The following is a 25,546-nucleotide window of genomic DNA, read 5'->3' as shown; positions in this document are numbered from 1 at the left end:
GACAAAAGTAAAATTGTTCCAGGAAGAGGCAAATGAACAGGAACCACAACAGTCACACTTGTAATGACAAGGCAAAGGTCTTCACATTTACAGGATGCAGAGTGAAAGTGTATCGTTTTGGTCCTCTTTGATGAAAGACGTCTCTACAACCACCAACATGAGGTGGCCTGACGGAGGTGGCATTCTCTATGTGACTCGAGAAATGCTCCAGTGGCTGAGAAGATATATAACCATTAAAATCTCCTCTCCTGACCCTCCCCCCCCCCCCTCTCTTTGTGGCTGCACGGTTCCACCTACGTCCTAAGCTGCCCTGCCAGCGTCTGCTCCAGCAGTTGCTTCAATTTCTCCGTCTGCAATGCCAAATGAGAAAGAAGAAACATTACACTCGTCAAACAATATCAAAGATAAGTATGTTATTTTTGTGTTATCTACTTTTAATTTTTTAAAGAGTGTATATCGTATCATATTTGTTATACATAGATATCTCGTATGAGACAAAGTGACTGCTTTTACAGCACATCTAGAACTATTTGCTATTGCTTGAGTAGTGCTGCTTTTTTTTTTGTTGCTTTTTTCTTCTTTTTTCTCTCTTTCCCGATGATTGTTCTTATTTACATGTTCATGTATGTATTGATTTGTTTTTTATTCCAATAAAACACATAAAAAAAGAAGAAAAAAAACCTAAAAAACCAATATCAAAGATAATTGGCTTTGAAGACATTGCTTTCCCACTAACGTACCTTCTGAAACTTTCCAGTACAATTTATTAACACGAAAGCTTGTCATCATCTAAGATAATGAAACTTATCCACTGAATTTCTGTAAAAGAATTGGAAGTTACTGGTCATTTCAAAGACATGAACAGTACCACATGTAAATGACAAAAATAATACAAATGACTAAAAATATGGCCTAGTGAAACAAGAACATTATGACTGACACCCTACTTTGCTCCTCCAATCAAAAAGGAAGCCATTGTGGCATCTATATTGTTCAATTTCAGCTTTCTTGAGAGGGAGAGTATAAAAAAAATGGGGAATTCCTATTGCCATATATTCTGCAAATTTGGACTTGTGGGACAATTATATAAGAGGTTGAATATGGGATCGAGAACAGCAGTGACAGCATGAGAATTAAAGTGAAAACTAAGTTTCGGGAAGTGCTTGAGAACCCGTCTAGTACCATTTCATTTTTTCTTGCAATATATCAAAAGAGTCCACTGAGAAACTTACCTGGCTGACGCGGTTTGCCGGAATGATGAGTCGGTTTGGAGTATTTTTAGAAAAATAATAATAGTAGGAAAACCAACCTTTTATTCCAGAAGGCTCCAGACTAACTCGGTCTCGGGAAAAATTCGACCCTACTTAAGACAATTCACACGCAGTTTGTGATCGCCACATTCTACTGGCCACTGCATAATACCAAATGAGGCCTAACTGAATGGACAGGAAAGTGCGTGCTAACGTAATCCTGTACAAACAAAACAAAAATGACAGCGCGCTGTCCTCAGTTGCTGAGACGCGCGGTCTTTGGAGTTTTTGTTGTTGTTTATCAAGCGCCTTTGATTGTTTTAGAGGTGCTTGATCGGCGCACACTAATTTTGCATGCGCGCAAAAGAGGTTTTTGATGCGCCCGTTGTAACAACTCGGACCATTACTGCGAGTAGCCAGAACACGAAGCGCTAGTTTATACAGGCCGCTCCCATAGGACAACACTGTACAATCACAGGGACAACCATTACAACTCATCCCGCCGTCAAGCAAAGCGAAGCTGAGTTATCCCCGAGTCCGAGTTTAGCCTGACCCCGTTCGGGTAAGTACTGAGACTGAACCTTTTTGGTAAATATTTCGCATTTTCGTCGTTACCCATCAAATATCTCGTCATAACATCGTTATCCTGCACATTTCCTAAGCATACTTTCACATTTGGGAGCGAAATTTGACAACTTTTGCAGGCGTACCAGAACTTTGTTTGGGCTTTAAGTCTCACCTCTTTTCAGGAAAATAGTTTATGATTCTTCTTTTTTTTTTTTAATTTAGGAGATGATATACAGCATATCTATTTACGGGAGGCAATATTTTGATAATGGCATCAGCCACCTTGTCTGCCAAATATGCACATATGCAATAATAAAAACCTATTGAATTAGCCTTACTTGGTCTTCTTCCACAGGGGGCATGCACCGTAGCTGGAACACTGACACCTGTCCTTCACTGTCACCAACAAGGATGCACTGGAATGTAAATAACAGGACATCATGCGACATGATCGAGATGTTTCCTCCAAGAAAAAGTAAAGGTGGAAAGAACGGAATGTGTGACATCACTGGCAAAGCTCAGAGAAGGCACTCACTTTCTATTAATTGTGAAAACAACAACTATACATGTACTCTACTTCTGTTACTATACCCATTAACTTCCTTTGAGTTGGATACTTCAGGCATTTTCTGATGTGACAGGAACTTTCACTAAAATCCAAAATCACAGCCTATTTCATCTTCAAATTCCCTCCAAAGTTTACCAAAATTTGTTTGATGATGCAGTGCATTCGGTTCCAACATAGCATAAGTCAAACTTCAGCTCAAACATCCTTTGCACTTTATCAAGAGAAATGGGAGTACATTACTCCCATTTCCCTTGATAAAAGGCAAAGGATGTTTGAGCTGAAGTTTGTCGTATGCTTGAATTTCCATTTTTTTCCGACCCCCTTTCTGCCTCAGATTCGCTCATATGCACAACATGTAAAGAAAGATAAAGAACACACAGAACATTGGGAATAACGATGGAAAGGAATGTACATTGGAATGGAAAAAGATGCCAAAACATGGCACATTATACCAATTTAGAACAACAGTAATGCAGTCATAGGCTTCTAATTCACATCATATGGATGCATGACAATCATTGTTCTGGATACTTACATCCGAGTTGCTGGCAAACACGAGACACGAAAGCTTGACACCCGGTGCTGGAACATTAACTATTATGGGATCCAGTCTGCAAAGACAGAAAATAAAATTCTATCTTCTTCAAATTCTCATCTTCTACATTGAATTTACATTTACTAGAAATACTCCCAAATGCAATTACCTTGAAATTTTCACAAATTGGAGTCGATGGCATTTTTGCTGCATGAAATTTTTGCAAATTGTCACTGGCATTCGGAGCATTTAGTTTTGACAAGTACTTTCGCGCACATTTTAATTTTGCGAATCTTGGCTCTCATGAAATTAAAATGTACATGGGACTTTCCACTTTAAAGTACTGTGATGGAATACTTGATTAATGTAAATTGTATACAGTACTTACACAGATTACCTGCATGTGCCATATTTCAGAAATGTGTACAGTCATTTTGTGGAATACATTCTTCACAGTTTCTTTACATTGCTTTCTTCTCATTGTCTTCATGAAACCCTGGGGGCATCAGTGCACTAACCTTGATTTAATTAAATTCAGTTCAAGTCATAGGTTATTTAATTCATGTCCATGAAGAATAATTAAGAAGAAGTTTAATAGCAAACAAGGTATGAAATGCAATTATTACAACATAAGTGTTAAAACTTGCATGGGGCTACTAAAATATACTAGTAACAATGAATAATCAAGACTATACTCATATCTCTTGGGGACACTATAAGTGCATTTCGGTCATATCGCCTTACGTGTTCACACTCAGATCCCAGATCTCAACAGCGCCCTCATTGACGCAGCCAAAAACAGTCGGTGACGAAGGAGACCAGCACACGTCCATGACAGCTTTCTGTGGAGGAGTGATCAGGTTTCATTTAGAGCAAACTACATGTGGTACCAGCTTCACAACAATTAACTTACATTTTTCTCTGATTGCTGTTATTAATCATGATCTCTTGATCGACTTGTACAGTTCAAAGCAGACTAAGTTATATACTGGAATATCCAAGCATAAGTGCATGGAAGAAAAAAAAAAATGCAGCAAAGCTTTAGTCCTTTGTCATATTTATACCAGAGGGAAAATCAAACAACATGGGTGAACAGATGTGCAAAAGGAATTGATATGTAATTACCAAATACATTGACAAATCCTAGACAGAGAGACATAAGTGATTATCGTAAATGAATTACAATCACATTTGATTTGTAACATGCTGGACCCACGTAAGAGAACTTGCATACAGTTTTCAGCATTCAAAGCCTGCATCATGTTTCTTGATAATACATTATTCTTCCCCTCTTTCTTGACTTGATGTTCAACTTCTCATTATCTACCTTCCTATTTTTCTATCAATCCATCTAATTGTATCTATCTATCCATTTATTTACCCTTCTGTTTATCTAATTTATTTTTCTATCCATCTATCTATTCATCTATCTATCTATCTATCTATCTATCTATCTATCTATCTATCTATCTATCTATCTATCTTTCTTTCTTTCTTTCTTTCTTTCTATCTATCTATCTATCTATCCCCTCTTTACACTCCTTCCCAAGACCTCAATCCCCCTACCGTTGATGAAAAGAAGTTGAGGACAGGTTGGAGTCTGTCCTGCATCCAGAGTCTCAGGCTCCAGTCTGCGCTGCAACTCAGGAAGATGTCGTTGAGAAACGGTGACCACCGGATCTTGTATATCGGACCCTGTTGACCCAATCAAACAAAACATGATCAATGATATAATCTACTGGTCAGCTAAACAGGCCCATGTTGCTTGTGCTTCCTTTAAATCCCCCTTCTAACACTTGACATAAGATATGGTCAACCAGAAATCATGTATGCAAACTATGGCCAACCAGAAATACAACCATACTGCCTTGTGCACAAACCATGGCCAAGTAGAAATACATTCATGCTGCTTTCTGTCGTGGTTCAAATCCTCTCAGTGCAGTGCTCTCTCGAATATAACATATCATCAGTTATTACTTTTATAAGTAAATGTGCCGTGTACTTGAACCACACAGCTTCTGTGTTGGCTAAGATACTGAGGACATTTTTTGTGAATTTAGTTTTTTTCCCCCCTCCCATAAAAGCAATAGTAATATAGGCACATAAAAGTATATATCATCAGGAAAACTGGCACATAGAAGGTAGCCCATTTAGCTGAACCACATATTTGTATCAAAGAGATTTCAATTAATTGCTTCAACAATTCTGTAGACAATACAATCATCATTGGCTCAATTGCAGGGTATATGGACAAACACATACTGTGCATAAATATGCAAAGTCCATACCTGTAGATCTTTATTGTCACCAAAATAACGATTCAAGCTAAATGTTGATGTTATTTTTGGCCTCTGATTTTGATGTGGCAGGTGTAGCAGAATTAAACGAGCATACCGAAGAACGAACATCATGCAAGTGAAATACAGAGGAAGAAGGAAGGCTGAATGCTTACCGTGTGGCCCTGGTATGTGTCGAGATACTGTTCATTGTAGGAGCAAGAGCACTTGTGGATGAGGCCGTCTTCAGTCCCAGCTAGATATCTGGTACGTGGAGGAAGAGTGATTGAAGGAGATTAGCAACAGGTGTGTGTACAGTGCCATTCATGTACTGTATGCCTTTGGAGAGGAATTTTCATATGGACAGACTCTTTGCTGGATTGCTGCAAAAAGAACTACAGATGGCGCTGATATGGTTTCTCGTCTGAACCTACCCTCTATTAGATGAAGACACAATTAGTAAAGCAGAGGGGTGAACAAAAGCTCTCATCTGTCTACACTTGCAACAAAGTAGCATATATCTAAGATGACTAGAGTATGTATTTCGAAAACCTTTAACTGCTGAAAGCACACCAGAAAAACAAACAAAAAAGACGAAAGCCATATTTCCCCCTCATTCCACTGCCTCTCTATGACCATGATCTGAGCGATGGTTTTCTTCTCAAGAAGACAAACAAAAATCAAGCATCTCAAACTAATGAACTAACTAAAGGAAAGACAGACAAATAGACAGCTATAAATACAGACGAACAAACACGCCAAATCCTGAATTTCTTTCATTCATTAAATTCTAGGCAAAAAACCCCCAATGGACAGAAAAAAAAAAAAATCACTTTTTCATGCTCTAGTCCTCCGATACCTCAGAACTCATGCTAAAGATCATGCTTACATGTTGGAGTCCTTGGGGTAGAAGTCGAAGGAGAGTCCGGCCGCCTGCCTTGAGATGAATGCCTCTCCTTTCTCCTTCGTGTCCTTGCTCGGAGTGCTCGGTGTGGCTGCCTTCTTGGTTGCCTTGGCAACTTTCTTCAGCTTCATCAGCTCTGCACTCTCAAAGCCCTGGGATACACACAGATGATGTGTCAACAGTAAGTATAACTCTGATATTTTCAACAGCAGTGGGATGTAGCTCAAAATTAAAATGTATACTCTTGCACGTTTTTATACCTGGAGACATGAAGCAGTGTTTGGCTTTTCAATCTGAAGTAAAAATCTGTGTGCATACAAAACAGCAAAGGAAATTACGGTCTTGATATGGTCTCAATATTCTGGACTGTAAAGTGTATGTTATTTGCAAGAGACACAAATGCAATAGAGTGTTAACAGTTGTGATATGATGCATGACACATAAACAATAGTTTGCCAAATTTAGTAGCATAGCATTCAGAGCCGTATGTGTGAAAGTAACCAAAATTTTTATCACTGGATGCAGTTTCCAACCTTTTGCTTGCATGTTGATGCTCACCACAATACTGTAAAACAAGGAATGTTTGCATGCATTTTAATTTTGTGAATTTCGTGAGCAAAGATTCGCAAAATTAAAATGCACGCGAAAGTTCTTGTCTACACTATATGCATTGAATGTTAGAGTCAACTCGTGAAAATTTCATGCTGCGAAAAAGGCTGTCGGCTCCAATTCGCTAAAATTTCATGCCTCGAAAATATTGTATTTTACAGTAAATATGTGCAAATCTGTTCCATCACTTAGAGGTTACTAGTTTCAAGTCACTTTAAAGCTGGTAAAGGCTTTCCTTTTTTTCAATACATCAAATATTAATATGGCTGTGTCTCAGAAATATGTTTCTCCGTGATGATGGTTCCGAACCCACCTTTCTGATTTGCCACTGGGTGACACGCCCATCCGTCGATATGGAAACGAGGACCTCGATGCGCTCATCACTGGACGACCCCCTCTCTTTGTCCACCCATTGTAGCTGCCAGACAGGGGCTGCATGTTTGGCGTGACTTTCACTGGAGGACACATAGAATCGGGGGTGACAAGATCTCAGATTGGATACAGGGTACTCCCATTGGAACAAACACGGTTACAACAAAATTTCATATCTTGATACATACCGCACTGTTGTTTCTACTTTTTGAAATTTACTCTCCATATCAGATCTTTTTTAAAAGTCATCTTTATTACATTTTCTTTCTTTTCATAGACCAATACGAATAGAAAGGAAAAGCAGAGAATTACTGCAAATTGTTCAGTGATAAATCTATAAGGAGATAGCATCTCAATGCAGTTCCTGTCATATTTATGTTCAGAGAGACATGCTAAGATATAATGTAAATAACAAACTTCCAAAATGACTGCTCCAGGAGTTCCATGATCAACACCTTCTATATATCATACATTAGGTAAGAAGGGAATCAATACATTATATGAGTCTGGGCATTAAGATTTATGCTTGCAAGTAACATCACTGCCACAATACAATGAATGACAATTTCAGAACCAAAAATATTCCACTCAAATATATCCAACTCTCGCTCTCCCTCTCCCTCCCTTGTGCGATCCATGAAAATCTTTATTTGCAAAGGCCACAAAGTCATTATTTGCATCATGCCAATTGACTTACAAAAGCCCAAAGATGTAACTATGACATATGCCTTTCTAAATTTGTTCAGGAGTTTCATCATACAAAGGATGACCAAAAATAGAAAAATGGATATGTACTTGAGTTTTCATGCAAACAGAAAGAGTGCAGCAAAGTGTCATTTAAGTTAATAAAAAATGTACAAGTAACTTACTAGCTGTCCAGGATGGGTTCATCACTTGAACTTCTCACATTGTATATTGCCACTGTACCATTGTAGAGCCCAACCTGAATAAGAGAAGAAATATACATACTTTACAATACACACATTTATCTAAGGGTTTTAATTTGTTTCTTTCATCATAAGTTTAATTAGTAGAGATGTTTGTGTTTTTGTTTGCATTTCTTTTTTAGTGGGGAAACTAAAACTACCTAAATACTCATCATGAAAAAGATAATGACGGTATAATGATGAACTTTGCATTCTTTACATAACACTTGCACTCTGCACAGAGCAGAATCGAAGAGGAAGTGCTGAATGTGTATGCATAACTGTCAGGGTAGGTTCCATCTTTCCTTTTTATATCTCCAGATAGTTTCTTTTAATATGTAATGTGTGTCAATATATCAAGGTACATAAGGTAACCACAATTGTGAGATGTTTAGGAATATGTTTCTTTGCTTAACATGTTTATATCTGTTCAAAGCATTCTTCTTTACAATGCTGACACTCTGTGTCCTATGCCATTTTGCTTGACACATTGAGGACAGACTAATTTTGCTACAACACGCATTTCCCATAGACACTTGCTCGAGTATACTCGGGACTTATCCTGAACGGGTTAACACTTCCACAAATCACAACCATGCTTCCTTCTAGCCAACAGGCCAAGCCATGTGTTGTCGAACTTACCGCTAGCAGGTTTGGATTGGATGCTGAGAAATCCATAGCTGTCACTCCTGCCTCACAGTTGAACACCCTCTCTGGATACTAAAAAGGTGGGAGAGACCATATTGACATAACATTTCTTTGGTACGGTATAAATGCATCATTATCATATGTTGATATTAATCAACTTGATACAAGGGTGACATCATGATCTTAGAATTCAGCTGATTGTATTCCAGTGACCCTTATTGTGCTTTGTTTACTGATCAGTGGCGGATCCAGTGAAGGGCACGCCGGGCACGCGCCCCTCTTTGTTTTTGGTTAAAACAAAAGAAATAAAAAGAAAAAAATGGCGGGGGGGCGAGTGCTCCCCTTTAATTTTGCAAAGGTCCCCCCCCTTTACGGAATTCCTGGATCCACCCCTACTAATTGACATACATTGAGTACTTTTCTTTGCTGATTAGCACAGATGTCAGCAAACTAACAGTCAATGGAGATTATCTAATTTCCGAGGCAAGCTTCGTGCATTATGCTGCTCTAAATACGAGCAAAGTGTCTAACCAACTAAGAAATAAAGAAAGGTTGTTTGCATCACTGTGTACATGAGCTGATTGTGAGCTGGTTTATCTGGGGTTGTCCAATACAACACACATGTTTGAGATATGAGCCAGAGACAAAGTGGTTGATTACTTTTTGTGAGGGGTGCATGTTATAGTTTGTGGTTGCAAGCTTTTAAGTTACAACAAAAAAGTAACATTAATTTGACTTTTGGGTATAAATATGTGAGTGCTGGCAACATATAGTATATTGATTTCTATTGTGTGTGTGTGTGTGTGTGTGTGTGTGTGTGTGTGTATGTGTTGAACTTATTTCTAAAGGCATCTTTGTTGCTAACATTGTGATTCCCCTAAATGTGTAAAAATATTCCACACTGCTTTATGATCGCAATATTCCTATCGTAAATCTAAATGTCTTGTGAAGTGTTTGCTTTAAATCAGGCATGTGAGAAATTACATTTGACCAATGTGGCAGGGCTTATGTCATCAACTTAGAAATATAAGGATGGAAAATGTGATAAACACTGTGTATTTACGCATATTATCTTACCTCTGGGTTCTTGAGCGACCAGCAGCAAGCTAACCCACCCTTCTGTTCTGTAAAGCCAAACTGACCATAGCCACATGCTAGCAAATCCTGTCAGAGCAAATTTACATGGATGTTAATTGAATGAATGAAAGAGAATATTACAACAGATGTTAATAGGATTGGAGGATGTTTTGGCCATGAACGCCTTATCTTAATGATTGAAAACAAATGAATACATAAATTAATAAATATTGACACTCACATAACATAGGAGGGGCAACTATGGAAGCAACCTAATTTTGGGCCACATTCAGGCCATACAAAAGAAGAGGTTCCTTCATAAGGGAAAAGACCAATTCAGCAATACTCTTTCAAACTTCTGGAAACAAGACCATAATAGGAAAGTCCTGAGAGCATTCATATGGAAAAAGCATTATTTAGCTATGCCATTACGAATGTCTGAAATCAGAACTCTTGATAAGAAAAGGAGGGATTACTCAAAATAAACAGATTAATATGCAAAAGAACAGGTCCTAAACAAAGCTGGGATTACCTCCTTTCTGGCTATCCAGCACTGGCTCGACCCTGTTGACTGACAAAAGTGAAAAGACGAATATCAACTCACTGGGTTGTTCTTGTTCCATGCCATACAGCTCACATTTCTGCCCTTGGTCAGTGAACACGAGTAGGCCCAGAGACGGTCCAGGTTGGGCCCCAGCTGGGTCAGGTTGACCTGGTTGGCGGCGGAGGCAGGCGGCTGGGCGGGTGTGGCTACTGTGGTAGGGGCGGAGACCTGGCTCTCTGTCTCCTCTGGCTCAGCCTTGTCAATATCTGCAAAGAAGAATCACAGAGAGCTTCATCCAAGTGTCCAACAATTCATATGTATCATTAAATATATCATTTCTATCTACAATGCTGTATCCATCTCAGCATTCAGCAATCACTTTAGCTCCTGATCAAATACTTTGTTCATTTATGATTCCATCCATCCAGGCATCTATCATTTCATTGTTTCATTTATCCAATTAATTTCCACTACCTATCTACATACAAGGGTTAACTGAATATTCATACCTGAAAATACAAGGTATTTATATAATGTTCATTTATTTATCTATCCATCTGCTATCCATTCTATAAGTCTGTTTAGCAATTTGCCATGTTTGTTTGCTCAGGTCCGCTTGTCTGTTCATCCATTTATCCATTCTTCCCTCTATCTGCCAAGCTACTTCTATTGCACATCAGTTCAGCAGGTGATACTCAACCTTACTGTCATGCTATCCATCAATTAGTCTTTCATCTACTTATCCATCTTTCCATCGTTCTCTTTCCTGCCTATCTATCCGTCTTTCTATCATCCTATCTATCAATCAATCTGCTGTAATCACAGACTGCCGCAGCAGGTGCCACACACCTGGATAGATGGGCAGATCTCGATACGCCGCCTGCTTGTGCTGCAGAGTGTTGAGTGTGATGACTCGCTCCATGATGAACAGATCCCTCTTCAGCTCCTCCAGCTGTGGACAGTGGTGGCATGAGGACAGGAAGTGGCAAAGGATGACGGGAAGGAGGAAGAGAAGATGGAATGGGGGAGTAGGGAGAAAAAGCAAACAAAAAGTGAAGAGTGGGTAAAGGGAGAACAGAAATGGGAGATGTCCGAAGTAGGAGACAAATTTGAGAGGAGAGGAACACGAACACAATAAGAAAATGTAAAGACAAAGGATGGAAATTCAAGAGAGAAACAATTGAATGGTGGAAAAAAAAAGAGATAAAATGGTGAGAGAAATAAACGGATGAAAAAGAAAGATTAGCATTGATTCAAAATATCATCTGAAGAACTTATATTTCTCTTTACATGAGATATATGCTAAGCTTATCCCAATTTCAGACCTTTTTTGCAGTCACCATTCCAATAAGATAGCCTAAAATATCACTTGTACAGTTATGACCGAGAGATTGATAATGTTGCAATCCAAACAGATATCAAGTCCACAATATATCTTCTCCTCCATGTACCTTGGATCCACATTATCACACTGCTATCAATATTAGGTCAACAACAAAGCAACAACATTCAACCAAAAGTTTAAATCAAAAGACCATAAATATTTCTGGTGATGAAAGCAGGGAAGCAATTACTCCTTGCAATTTGTCTGTATTGCATGGACGAGCTAAACCAAAACCAAAACTGCTGAACACATTGCAGGCTATGAAAAGAAGGGTTCCTACTTTTTTGTTTCTCTTGGTTTTATTTACAGTCCAATATTCTATAAAGGTTTTGTTGTTCCTTTCTTTTCTATCAAGGGGTTGCCCGATTAATCTGAAAACTATCTATGCTGAACCCTGGTCATTGTTAGGTGGTTTGTTATTGTCTTCTTTGATGGATACAGGGAAGTGGTTCTTTTGAGTGTAATGCAACAACTCACATTAATGATCTCCTCAAAAGACAGCCCTCTGGATTCGGTGGCATCCTTGCTTTCTTCTGTCAGCTCTCCTAGTTCTGATTCAGCCATCGATGCATTCACTGTGCTGGCTTTCACATCTGAATAGAAAACAGAGAAGAAGATATAACTTTATGTGTGCAATATCTAAAGGCACCATTAGGACACCTCTCAAGTGCCAATTTTCCGAACTATGAGCTTAACAGACGGTGAGTTCGCCTGTTGCACAGACATTTTTCATGGTCTTTGGGGCCATATTTTAGAACAATGTAATACATACAATACAGCATAACACAATACAATAAACACACTGGCATAGTTGGCATTATTGAGTACTGTGCAACATGTTGTCATGTATAAAGATGCTAACTAAGGGGATAAAATCTGATTTCAGTAATCCAGCAATATCACTCTTTCGCATGGCTATGGGTCCCAATGTGGCCAGATAAATTAGGCTGGCCTGTACAATATGTGCATAAACACTTTCAGGAGCATTATAAATTACCAAGAGACTGCAGTTGGGAATCTAACTCCCATTTGATGGATCAAAATGATTACAAAGGATGAATGAGAGGGAGAGTTAGGAGAAACTATGTACCTCCTTCCTTTGATTTGTTCGTCTGCGTAGCACCCTCCTCTGGAACAGTGCTGACTCCTGGCTTGGAAGCCTTGGGCTTCTCTACCGAAGCCTTCTTCTGGTCCTCGTCCTCCTTCAACTCCTCATCTTCACAAGCAATGATTATAAAACATCACAACATTTCACATTGGCCTCAAAGAATACAAGACTTTGGAACAAGACTATCACGATATGTATTTGACTCCATCCCAACAGCTTTATTTATTCATTTATTTATTTCATATAATATTATCATTATCATTATTATTATTTTTTATCTTTTATTTTTTTTGATGCTGTCATCACTTTCTTGTACACAAATTTCATGAAGTTGGCTTTGGAGATGCGGTGAAGAGCTGTGGAGCACATTGATACATTCACTTCATCTGCTTAAGAACCACTTAACTGATGTTGAGTCTCTAGAGAGATATCATGGAATGTAGTGTCTAGTTACACACAGTACAACTTTTGATATCACCTAAACAAAACAAGAGTGTCTTAATAAAATACATGTAGAAACATATAAAGTCATTCAATGGAATGTTACATGTACCTATGCAAAAGTGAAAATGGGAAATCCCATGGCCACTCATATATTTCTCAATGATCAACTTTTTTATTTAATTATCATACAATGAGATATGACTTTTTTTTTTCAGATTGTACAGTTTTGTGATCTTTTATAAGATCCACTTCCTAACCAGAACAAACTAGAAATGCCGCTACAGCGACTGGTTATACCCCCGCCAAACAACATTTCATAAGCTTTGGTCAAAAAACTGAGGAAGTAGTTAAATCCACAAGATCTTTCCTTGATCTTCTGCCATTAATATGCCGTTACCATGGCAACGTACTTTCGGGTACTGTTGAAAAATGCGTCTTGCACATCTACAACCAAAGGCACACATCTGTACCAAGTTTCATGGAAATTGGGCAAAAACTGAGGAAGTAGTTTGCAACACAAAATTTTCCATCATTTTGGCTCATAATATGTGAGCTGTTACCATGGCAACATACTTTTTGTCACTGTCAAGAAATGTGTCATGCTGACCTATATCCTAAGACAAACATTCAATATGAATTCCATGAGAATTGGAAGAACACTGATGAAGCAGTTTTGCCATGAAGCATTTTGCCCTATATTTTACCAATAACATGCCGTTACCATGGCAACGCACTTTTTGCCACTGCGGAAATATGTGTCTTGCACATTAACATATTCAGATGAACATCTGTACCTAATTTCATAAAAATTGATCAAAAACTGTGGGAGGAGTTCGCGACGCAAGATTTGTACCCATTTTTGCCCATAATATGCCGTTACCATGGCAACGTACTTTTGGGTACTGTCAAAAAATACGTCTTGCACATCTACAACCCAAGGCACACATCTGTGCCAAGTTTTATGGGAATCGGTTGAAAACTGAGGAAGTAGTTCGCGACGCAAGATTTGCAACGGACCGACCGCCCGACCGCCCGACCGTCCGCTGATTCCTATATACCCCCTTCAAACTTCGTTTGGCGGGGGTATAAATATTAGAGAGGCTAAAACATACTACATCCAGAGGTTTTCCTCTCAAACCTACCTTTTTCCTTGTTTTCAAGATCTTGATATGTGTCGTACATCTCCCAATTTGTGACTGTACTGTCTTTGTCCTGTGAAAAAAAAACCAAACAAACAACAGCAAAATAAATCTATTGACTTTCCTTTGCTCCAATAAGAAATTCAACAACAAGAGTCGATGGTCAAATGAATCAGATAAGCCATCTACATATAATTCAGCCAGAGATTGACTCTGTTGAAGTTTGCCAGCCACTTTACTATATCAAAGCTCTTCAAAACATAACATGGCAGTGTCAGATCAGCAGGAATTGCAGAATGATAAGCTCATTCTCTTCAGTCTGGCCACAGCATTCTTCCATTGGATATTTAGAAAGGTATAATAAGTGTACAGTATGTCCCCATCTTCAGTAGATTACGAATATAATGTGAGATGCGAGCCATGAAAGTACGGTCAATGAAAACTATTCACATGTTAGTTAAATGGACAATGGCAACATGTTACTGTTAGAGCCGACATAAATGTCTCCACGCTTCATTAAGAAGCCAAAACTTCAGTACGTATTTGAAGAGAGTGACTTATTACAGATAAAATGAACACTTTATTGTCTCGTCTGCAATCTGAACTTTACATGCAACTGCACAACGGAAATGGGTCAGTGTGTCTTCAGTGACTCCCAGTCAGGTGGCTTTATCAAAGGAATATATCTGAAAAAAAAAAATCATGAATAAACATAGCCTGACAAATGTATCAACCTTCCTTTGTTTGTTTATTTGTTTGACATCATCTTACCTACTACCGGAATATCATTTTCTACTGACAATCATTTTGTGAAAAGACTTTGGTGATCATCATTTTTTGCTCTACTCTGCACTTCTCTTACTGTTAACATTCATCAAGTATTTGTCAACAGCCAGCACAGCCCCTGGAAAGCTTAGCACAGAGGATGTGTGTTAGCTTTATGGACACTCACCACATAATTGACCCTTGAGGTCTGGATTTCCTTGTTCTTGGGAAGATCGTTGAAGGTCTGCATGCCTCGTTCAGCATATCTATCATTACCATCACGACTCTTGCACAGCTGTTGGAGGAAGGATAGCTCATTGATATGTTATGACATCACCACAATTGTTATAGCTCTCCTGCCAGTCATATTTCAATGACATTTTTATCAACGATGCACATTACAGAAGTTTAAAGCAAATAAATCTGTATGTATTAAACAATACTTCAAGATATCTTTTCTGTCAAATGTCATACATGTGTAAGACATGAATCTTGTAGTGGTGGCAGCTTTGTGTATCCTGTTTTTATCCATGCTCCTTTTTTTCTCGTAAAGTGTTTGAAATTTGTTCTGTTTGATTAAATGTGATAGGTTGTGGGGATGTTCAATTATGCTAAGAGAAGCGTATTATATGTTTTAAGTTTTTGGTGAATCTTGGGATTCTGAACACGTACGTCGTATGTTTTATGTCAAATTGTATTTCAGATGAAAGTCCTGCAGTTTGTGATTATGTTCCTGTTTAATGTTTTAATGTATTTACATGTATACGCAAAAAGAATTCCCAGATAGGACGATAAAGATGAAACTGAAATTGAAATTCCTATCACTTGTTGAGGCCAAGGATCACACTTAATTGTATACAGAGGATGCTAACCTCATAAACAGCAGTGAAGTATTCTGAACGATGAAAAGGCATATTTTTGGTGGAAAAACGGTACTTTTACAGGATTCTTGCAATAGACATGTGGGTACCGTAACAGAATTTGGGAACATAGTATTTTCTATTAAAACCTGTAGTATCTTTGCAAATGCAGTACAAAATACTGCACAAACAAGTAGCAATTGGCATCTCTGGTATACCAATAGATGAATAAGGCAGACAGTATCTAGCTCTGAGGGTTACTGTACGAGCTGAAATTTTCGCGGTGGTTTTATTTTTGCGAATTTCGCGAATCGCCTTTGAAACGCGAAAATAACAACGCGCAAATACTTACGTGCAGTTAGACCGTCGCAACCGCGAAATTAACAACACGCGAAAATGTTCTCCAAGTAGCAATTCGCGAAAATATCTGTACGCGAAAATTTCAGCTCGTACAGTACTTACATTTGGAGTGTAATCTACATTCTATCAAATGGTATCATGTACACACCAACATACACACAAGTATCTGAGCAACAAATAGGAGCTAACAATCATTGTCATGCAATTCGGTGGATTCCAAATAAGGTGCACCACCTATCGGTTGTAGCGGACAGGCCAATTTTCAACTTTGGGGTCGACATCGCGCTATGCAGCTAGAGCTACGCTGCAGCGCAGCAGAGAGAAGCTGCATGCGCAATGCACTGTTTACAGTACAATAACATAACTGTACTGGCCTAGCGCCTGGCGATCGGTATACGCGGTAACTAGAGGTACGCGTTACGGTCGCCACAAAGCACAGCGGACTTTAAAAAATGGCCCAAGGTCTGAGGCGAAAATGGCGAATGCGAGTCGATGAACTGAAGAAATACCTGAATGATCGTGGCATATCTCCCGTGCAGTCAGGTTTAGAACAGCAGGTAAGTAACAATTTGGCATGTGAGATGCCTTTTTTTTCCAACCAGCTTTGGTGTCTTTTGCCAAAGAAATAAGTCAAAAGCCAAGCCTGCATTTTGGAGTGTACATACGTCGCGTCGAACATGCAACACAGAAAAGCCAGTTTGCTGCTAATACCATACCGTATCGATCTATCTCTCGATCTCGCAATTGATATCCGGCCGGGCCAGCACGCCCGGGTGCCCGCCCACCCGACGCGGCCGGCTGAGATGAGCTGAGCTGCGCTGCTGCATGTGCATATAATGCGAGTAATTTTGATGTCGACTTTTTCCCATAAGGCATTGCGGATTTCGGCCTGTCCGCTACAACCGATAGGTGGCGCACTGTATATGGAATCCACCGAATTAGCTCACAATCTAGAAAGACATTTCAGGACTGTTTTACATTACACACTACATTACACCATGAACTATCTAGGGTGTGGCTACCTCTTTGTATTTCTCATTCCTGGTCTTGACGTCTGCTGCCTCGTCAACATCCGCTGAGACGCTGACCCCGGGCAGGTCCAGGAGCCAGATGGTCGGGGTCTCGGTCAGACAGATGGAGACCACTTTCTCCAGGTCCTCCTCTGTGAGATCCTCTTTTGTCTCCTCCCGCCTGGTCTGGATGTCTTCACCAAGGAAGATTAGGATAAGCAAAGTGAGAAAATAATGTAAGCTGTTCTTAGATGTTACAGATAGGAAACATTGACCAAAGAAGACATGGAAGAGACAGGTGGAGGAGAAGCTTTGGAAGGTTTACTTGAGGAAGGAGGATGCCCCAATTCAGGCTAGGTGGCGAGATGGTGTGAGAGGAGCAGTTGCTGCTACAGTGAGGTAAATCCAGCCATCCCTGTTATTAGGAATAGATCATAACTGGATGATGGAGCAAGAAAAATCTCAGGAAAATTCAGATGGGTTACTCCTGGAAAGTCACACTTCTTGGTCTTGTTGCTCTCAGACACAGCAAGTCGAAAACATAAGCTACATCAAGGCATGAACAAGACATGAAGTCATGTTGAAAACTGACAGCTTTGATTTGACCCTTTCATTTTCATAGAGACTGGGAATTATGGACGCACATCTGTGGAGCACAATCCAGCATTTGTTCACCCAAGTACTCAGAATAGCACATGACAAAGGATCCATCATTGTTACTGACTTCTGGTAATGTGTCACTCACCTTCAAGCCCACTCAAGATGTCTTTCATAGTGGTGGGCTCAGCGATCTCGTCAGTGAAGGATTCGGTGTTGGACTGACTGGATGCACGTGACAAGCTAGCACCGAATACAGATCTGAATGGAACAAAACAAAACTGTGTCACGTAATCCATCGACAAATGAGCAAAACGAGCACTAGTCACACCACGATGGTGCCCAGGTGAGTGTTTTTGCGATCTCTGAATACAAACCAACAAGAGGAATATCCTAACACTGCATCGTGGTTGACGGATAGTATGTCCTAAACTTTAATTCATTTTTTCCTCCCAACGGTAAATTCGCAGAGAGAGCCATATTATTTTCAACTATAACTTGACAAACAACTAGGCACAAGTTTTTGTTTAATTTCAACTTATAGGTATGCAATTAAAATGCAAACACAAGGCAACATAAAAGTGCTCAAATCAATTTCTTAAATCTATCAACTAATGGAAAGTGGCAGTTTACAATATTGTAGAACTGCCAATATTTCCCCATCAAAATCATTAAAGGGAAGATAAACCCCAAGAACAATGTGGATTGAGTGAAAGCAGCAGCATTAGTAGAACACATCAGTGAAAGTTTGAAGAAAATCGGACAATCGATGCAAAAGTTATGAATTTTTAAAGTTTTGATGTTAGAATCGCTGGATGAGGAGACTACGAGAGGTTATGACGTATGAGTGGACAATACCAAGAAAATCTAAAGAAAATTCTGCAAAAATCAATTTTTCATGAAAATTACAAATTCCATCAACTTGATATTGATATATGTTAAGGGTAGCAATTATTCCCCCTGCTTTCTGAAAGCGGTTGGTCCATTGTTTTTTCATAATTCTAGAAAAGTTAATTTTTGTTGAATTTCCTTTATATTTTCTTTGTATTGTTGTCCACTCATACGTCATATCCTCTAGTAGTCTCCTCATCCAGCGGTTCCAACACCAAAACTTTAAAAATTCATAACTTTTGCATCGATTATCCGATTTTCCTCAAACTTTTACTGATGTGTTTTACTAATGTTGCTTCTTTCACTCAATCCACATTGTTCTTTGGGTTTACCTTCCCTTTAAGGTTCAAAAGAGCAATCTGAAAGGTACTTGTGTGGTCATACATGTACATCTCAAATTGGCAAAAATATTTCCCAAATCAGGGAGGTCTTTACATTCTCTGAGCGTAACTTCAAGAAATTTTTCAGACTGCAGACTCAGGGAGTACCTGAAAGCTCTAGCTGCATTGTATGGCCAATCAGTGTAAGATCAACTACAACTTTCGAATATTCGGCTAAATATATTCAAATCCATTCCGATCATTTGCTCTGCCTCGCTGAGTGATTGATCAACCCCAAAAATCAGAAAATCACGGAGGAAAACTAGAAGATATACAGGCAGGGTTCATGTCCCCTGGTCAAAGCGCCATGCTGCAAATCTAGCAGGACCTTTAAAAGGTCATGCTCGTAAAGTTGTTACAGATCAAATGCATGATTTTAAGAAGGTTAAAAAAAAGAAGAAGAATCAATAGTGTGGAGGTTTGTTTACCTTGTAAAAGGTCCAGCAAAGCTCGTTGTCCCAGTTTGATAAATTGATGCTTGTGACATGAGATCAGTGGGCTGAAAGATTGATAGGGAAATGTCCTAATTACCTTACAATACTATAATCATGAGGCAGCATTGGCAAACTAGCAAATATCATTCCAAGTTTGAGAGATATCATAAGGCATATATATGTTCTCATGATGATGACAGCAGTATAAACTTTTCAGCACAAAAGGCAATTAAAGAGATGGTATAGTTTTGGCTGAGATGGGGTTTGGCTTTTAACTTTTTGCGAGATTATTGAAAACCACTTATATTCAAAGCGGTTCTAATAAAAGGGGGGTCCAACCTTTCATTAGGAGCACTTTGTTTTTACTCTGGTTTGGATATCTCAGCCATTTCAAAAACAGTTCTTATCAAATACATTTCGAATTCCTCTTGGAATTATATTCTCTTTAATATCTTGTAAGTGGTTTCTGACTATCTCGCAAAAAAAGTTGAGATCTGAATTTCCATCTAAACCAAAACTACACTAGCCCTACAGGTCTACTGGTAGATCGCTGGTACGTAGCACTTGTACTGTACATGAAGGGAAACTGATATCTGCTGTGTGTCTACAATGAAAAGAGTGCAATCTTACAGCTAGCTTGTTATCTACTAGCCAAATCTTCAGAGAATGAATCAACAATGTATGCTGAAGTGCTATCCCTATACAAACCTAGCACTTTATCGAGAAACAGTTGTGAGTGTAAAAAAGGTAGGCTTCAAAATGGTAGCGCAAGACTATTATCCACAATTAAAAAAAGTATCATAAGAAATGGATAATATGCTACCTGCAATACAAGCTCTTATCATATGAAAGGATTCTCACTGATGGAAAGTGAAGGGGCTAACTAAGAGTCAAAGAGAACACAGTGCTCAGTATATTGGATAATGCTATGAAATCTTGGTGTGGATATTTGAGATGAACTCATGGTGGCCATTTACACCTCTTGGTAAGATGTGTAATCCAGAAAGGTCATGTGGGGTTACATTAACCCTATTCCCACCGGCATTTCGCGTGATTATTCCGCAACGCGTGATGCTCTCGCCGTGACATTTCATGACTTTTTTCTTTCAAGTATCATGCCACTTTTGAGACCAAATTTGTTGCTCCCAGGCATACCGTTTTGAAGCCACGCCCCTTTGAAAAAAATTTGTCGACCCAAAAATTGCTCAAAAACATGATTTTGTGTACAAATCCAATGTAAATTGTGTTTTTGCAATTAATTCACATAATAATAAATATTTTTACTTTTAATGGATGATAATGATTTATTTTAGCCTGATTATGCTTTAAGAAGTTTCTGTGACTAATTTTGATGAAAAAAACAAGAAAAACAAAAAGTAAAAAACAAGGAAATACATAAGAAATTCAATAAACACTAAAATACATAAGAAATAATTATGAATCTGAATTTTTGCTTCAATATTACTGTTGAGGATATTGAAAGGAATATATTCACCAAAAATTAGAAGTCTTGGGGTGGTATTCTGAAATCCTTCCTAGGAAGAAATTTCTTCCTAAGTCAGGATTTTTTCCTAAGTGGTATTCTGAAAATCTTCCTAAGTTTCTTCCTAGGTAGACTTAGGAAGAAACTTAGGAAGGGGGCGGGAATATGCAAATTTCTGACTTAGGAAGAAGTTGGTATTCTAGAATGCACTTAGGAAAGAATTTTAGGAAAATATTTAGGAAAGCTCCACCCCTGTCCTAAGTACGTTGTTAAGAATAGCAAACTGCAAGCATCGTGATAGGCGCGCTTGTCAGTCATTGCGCGCACATGTACTTTGATGCGCGAAATGAGCGTGAGAAAGGGGACGTGCCGCGCACTCGTGTTTTTGACCCTACGTCACAGTAATATGCGATTGTCATTGGCAGACATTGGTTAATTCCTTATGATACGGCATTTCGTATTGGCTTAGGAAAGGACGTGGGCGGGGATAAGGATGGCCTAATTTGCATTAAGAAGTGCCTAGGAAGAAATTTCAGAATACCAATTTTGTCTTTCCTAGGCACTTCCTAAGTTTCCGACTTAGGAAGAAACTTAGGAAGAAACTTAGGAAGATTTTCAGAATACCACCCTTGGAGCTTAATTTTTTGATTGATAGGCAAAAAATTATTTTTGCATAAATTAGCATAAATTAATTACCAGTAATATAAAATACATGCGGAGTAATCAAAATCTGAAAAATCTAACTATACAGTCTTGTAGATTACATTGGCCTCTACCTTGCTGCAAATTTTCGCAAGATCGCACGATCCACGAGCGAGATCTGAAGGGGGGGATTTGTACCCAACTTTTGACCCTTTTGTAAGTTTAAAGAAGAAGTGAAATCTAACACTTTCACTTGACCTTTGACCTTTTGGCCCTTGACTTTTGACAAGAAACTTCCCAGAGAATCTGTATTGGGTAATAAATGCACACACTAAGTTTCAAGAAAAAAAATCCTGCTGGCATTGCATAGATAAGAGGGAAATAATGGCATTTAGATGAGTGGACCTCGACCTTTGACCCCTGACTTTTGACCCATGACCCCTAAGTTGATCACTGCCTGTCAGTAAAGCTGTACATGCATATATACTAAGTTCCATGAAGATACCTTGAAATATCTGTGAGATATGGACAAAAAAGTGAAATTTTAACATTTTCACTTGACCTTTGACCCTTGACCTTTGACCTCATGACTCAAAACTCTCTCTGGGGAATCTTTATTTGGTAGTTCATGTATACACCAAGTTTCAAGAAAATACCTCCAGGCATTGCAGAGATATAGGGGAAATAGTATAATTCTGAGCATTTGACCTTGACCTTTGACCTTTGACCTCGAGCATGTGCACCCAAAAGTTGATAGGCACAACTTCGCTCACTCATACATATACATGCCAAGTTTCATTAGGATACCTCTAACAGTTTTTTAGATACGCCGTCCACAAAATTGATTACGGACGGACGGACGGAAGGATGGACGGACGGACAACCCGAAAACATAATGCCTCCGGCGACACTTCGTGGCGGAGGCACAAAAAACCCAGTGGGATTAGGGTTAATGACAGGGCCCTGTGGACGACAAGTGTTGATTCTGAGGCAGCTGTCCTAGGTTGTAAATCAAATTGCACACAGATCATTTACCGTTCCCTGGGTGGACTCTCCAGCGTTGAACAGCTTGCTCTGCTGTTGCTTGACTGAGTTGGGGTCAACAACAAGGAGTGGCTGTGGAGTGACATCTGATCCATCATCATCGACCACCTGATCAAAGACGGAAACAGTAATGGGGGGGGGGGGAGAGAGGGAGGGATTCTTTAGGTTTGGTAAAGTCATGTGATGAGTGAAAGGTACTGACTCAGTTTGGGATAATGTCTAAAAGAAAAAAGAAGCATATAATTCTAAAATTACATCATATAACATTGATTACTAGAGTACATAGAAGAAGAATATAAATCCAGTAAGAACTTGACAATCAAATGCAAGAAAAAGCAGGCATTTGAACAGACCTCTCCAAATGCAAAATACATATATGTACTATAATGATTTGTTTTTTGCTGGCATGGTTTCTACTTTTGGCAAACTTTCCTGACTTCCATCAAAACTTTTTTTTTGCAAGTGTCGATTAGGATAAAGAACAGCATTTAAGTGTTATCTGATATCAAACTGTCTGACTGGTTCAACAGTGATATAATGTACAAGACTTCTTTGCCAGTCTCGTCATTTCATTTGCATTGTAAAGACTTTCTCGCAATATCTTAGGACTGTGTGGCTCACTTCTTAATCTTTGCTATAACTGTCAAACTGATTAATCTCCTTTTAACATTCCTTGAGAATACCGGTATACACTGCAAGATATGAACTGCATGATTGATATGAGTATGTATGCCTTTTCCACAATAGGCCTACTTTTAAAACTACATTTTCTTGTCATTTCACAAAGACACAATTGCATACAGGGTTCATGCATACAACCTCACAGTACAGCTCTGCATCTGTTTTCTTGATCTGAAAGATGGTTCCAAGGCCAAGGATGATGCAATGATGGTTAAAAAAAAAAAAAAAAAAAAAGAGGGGGGGGGGTGGGTTGTCTGAGCTTAGGTACTTAAACTTGAGGTTACAATGGATGCCAGTATTTCACTATCTTTGTATGAAGTCACTTAAAGGTTTTTCATTCCATATTTTGAGCTTCAAATATGACACAAACCTGTATGTTCAGGATCTTTCCACCAAGCCTGTGGTGCTCAGTCTTGCTGTCAATGCCCACTTGGCTCTTTCTGCTTGAGCTGAGGGTTGTGCGTGACCCAACACCTAGAGTCACATTGCGTTCCTTGCCAATGCGATTCTGACTGGTGGACCCACTGATTTTGCTGCGATTTGCTGCATTAGACCCTCCTCCGCCAGGAATCTTGAGCATGCTGGTGATTAAAGAAAAATTCATATCACACAAAACTGTGTCACTCTTTTAATGGACTGCTGCCTAACGGTTATTAGGGGCCCTGAAATCCAAATACATGTTGATTTGTGTTGATTTATGATACCCTCAACATCACTTTTGCGGTGAAACGAATATCTAGAAACATTCCATATATTTTTAATGATTTTTTCCGTCTATTTTTCTTCAGATTACTTGGGAATGCCCACAAAATATCCTTCCAAACCAATATTCCTCAGATGACCTCATCTGTCAATCATTGCTAAAGTACGGTACTGAAATGTTTAACAAAAGACATTGGAATGCACCTTCCTCTTGACTCAGCATAACTTGCATGTTCCCTCTCCATGTCTTTTGTAGTCACATTAATATCACAGAAACATGCAAGTTACGCTGAGTTACGCATGTAAATTAACATGCGCTTCTCATCATGACATGTCATTGTCAGAAATTAGACCAAGTAACTTTGTTAGGTTTGTTAGGACCTAACTGTTAACAAGTTAGGGCTTAGGCCTGTTAACGTTTAATAATTTATATAGACCTAGATTCTAGTCTTAGAATCAAGGCCTAAATACTCCTGGTATGGTAAAAGTTCTAAGATATAAAATTTAGACCACTAATAATAAGTAACATATTCAGGTATATGCAACTGTAGCGTCAGTTCTGGTTCTAGTAGAGCTCTAGATCGACCAGTTCTTGCATTAACATGATTAAATTACTCTCGGACACCGGAGCTCTGTACTCACCCTGGCCCAGTTTTTCCTTTTCCAGCGCCTGTTGACATTTTGAATCTGGTGTGGAAAGGTTCGTTTTCGATGGCTATTCTCCACCAATCAATTAATGTTGAGCTCGGCCCTTGAGCACCAGCTTTGCTGACATAAGAAAACTTAATCTAGTAGTTGCAGTTGATCATAGCTCAATTTCTTGTAATGTAGACGGAGAAATAACTTTCTCGCTCGTTGCCGACGCCGTTGGCGTTGGGGAGGCAGGATGTTCGAAATTTGAACGCCTGCTTCCTATTTCTACACTGTTAGTGTTACACAGACACAGTGAGGGGAAAATAACACTTTCTCTAGGCACAAAATACAAATATGTCCCCTGTATGATATGATTTTCAATGTTCAACGCCGGCGAACATGAAATTGATTAGCGTTGAATCTCCTGTGACCCATCAGTCCCACATGTTACAATCTGTGTGAGATGACACTTCTCCACGTCCAAACCCGATCCACAGCATTATAGCATAGCACAATAAATGACTGGAGCAGAGATCAGCCGAAGCCGACGGAGTTGCCATGGGATTGATAGGATCGAAAGGTGTACGTAACACGACTTGTGATTGGTCCTAGAAGATAAGTAAGTCGTATTCGTATAAACTTCAAATTGTTTTGTAAGGTTGTAGATTGATAAAAAGGATGTGGAAGGCATCAAATTATATTTTAGAATATTC

At 39.0% G+C, this 25,546-nt stretch overlaps 1 protein-coding gene across 1 annotated transcript; it reads right to left on the bottom strand.

Annotated features, from left to right (window-relative positions):
* Window positions 1-293: 293 nt before the first annotated feature.
* On the bottom strand, window positions 294-24,928 carry LOC139727919 (dynein axonemal intermediate chain 4-like). Its single transcript, XM_071638891.1, has 23 exons — window positions 24,843-24,928; window positions 23,869-24,079; window positions 22,809-22,925; window positions 19,643-19,713; window positions 18,092-18,204; window positions 17,359-17,540; window positions 15,304-15,411; window positions 14,355-14,424; window positions 12,751-12,876; window positions 12,138-12,253; window positions 11,126-11,228; window positions 10,337-10,542; window positions 9,733-9,819; window positions 8,650-8,727; window positions 7,951-8,024; window positions 7,023-7,164; window positions 6,086-6,252; window positions 5,373-5,460; window positions 4,487-4,615; window positions 3,665-3,762; window positions 2,921-2,996; window positions 2,156-2,233; window positions 294-350 (listed from the first exon to the last, which is right to left on the bottom strand). The coding sequence occupies exons 1-23, from the start codon at window positions 24,878-24,880 to the stop codon at window positions 294-296; spliced, it is 2,535 nt and encodes an 844-aa protein (XP_071494992.1). The 5' UTR covers window positions 24,881-24,928.
* Between the last annotated feature and the right edge of the window lie 618 nt (window positions 24,929-25,546).

This window comes from Diadema antillarum, unplaced genomic scaffold (assembly GCF_040938485.1).
Source record: "Diadema antillarum isolate AM-2024a unplaced genomic scaffold, OU_Dant_1.0 seq00000160_RagTag, whole genome shotgun sequence".
Classification (NCBI taxonomy): Eukaryota; Metazoa; Echinodermata; class Echinoidea; order Diadematoida; family Diadematidae; genus Diadema; species Diadema antillarum.
Note: the sequence above shows the minus strand (reverse complement) of the source record. Positions and strands in the feature narration are given on the sequence as shown.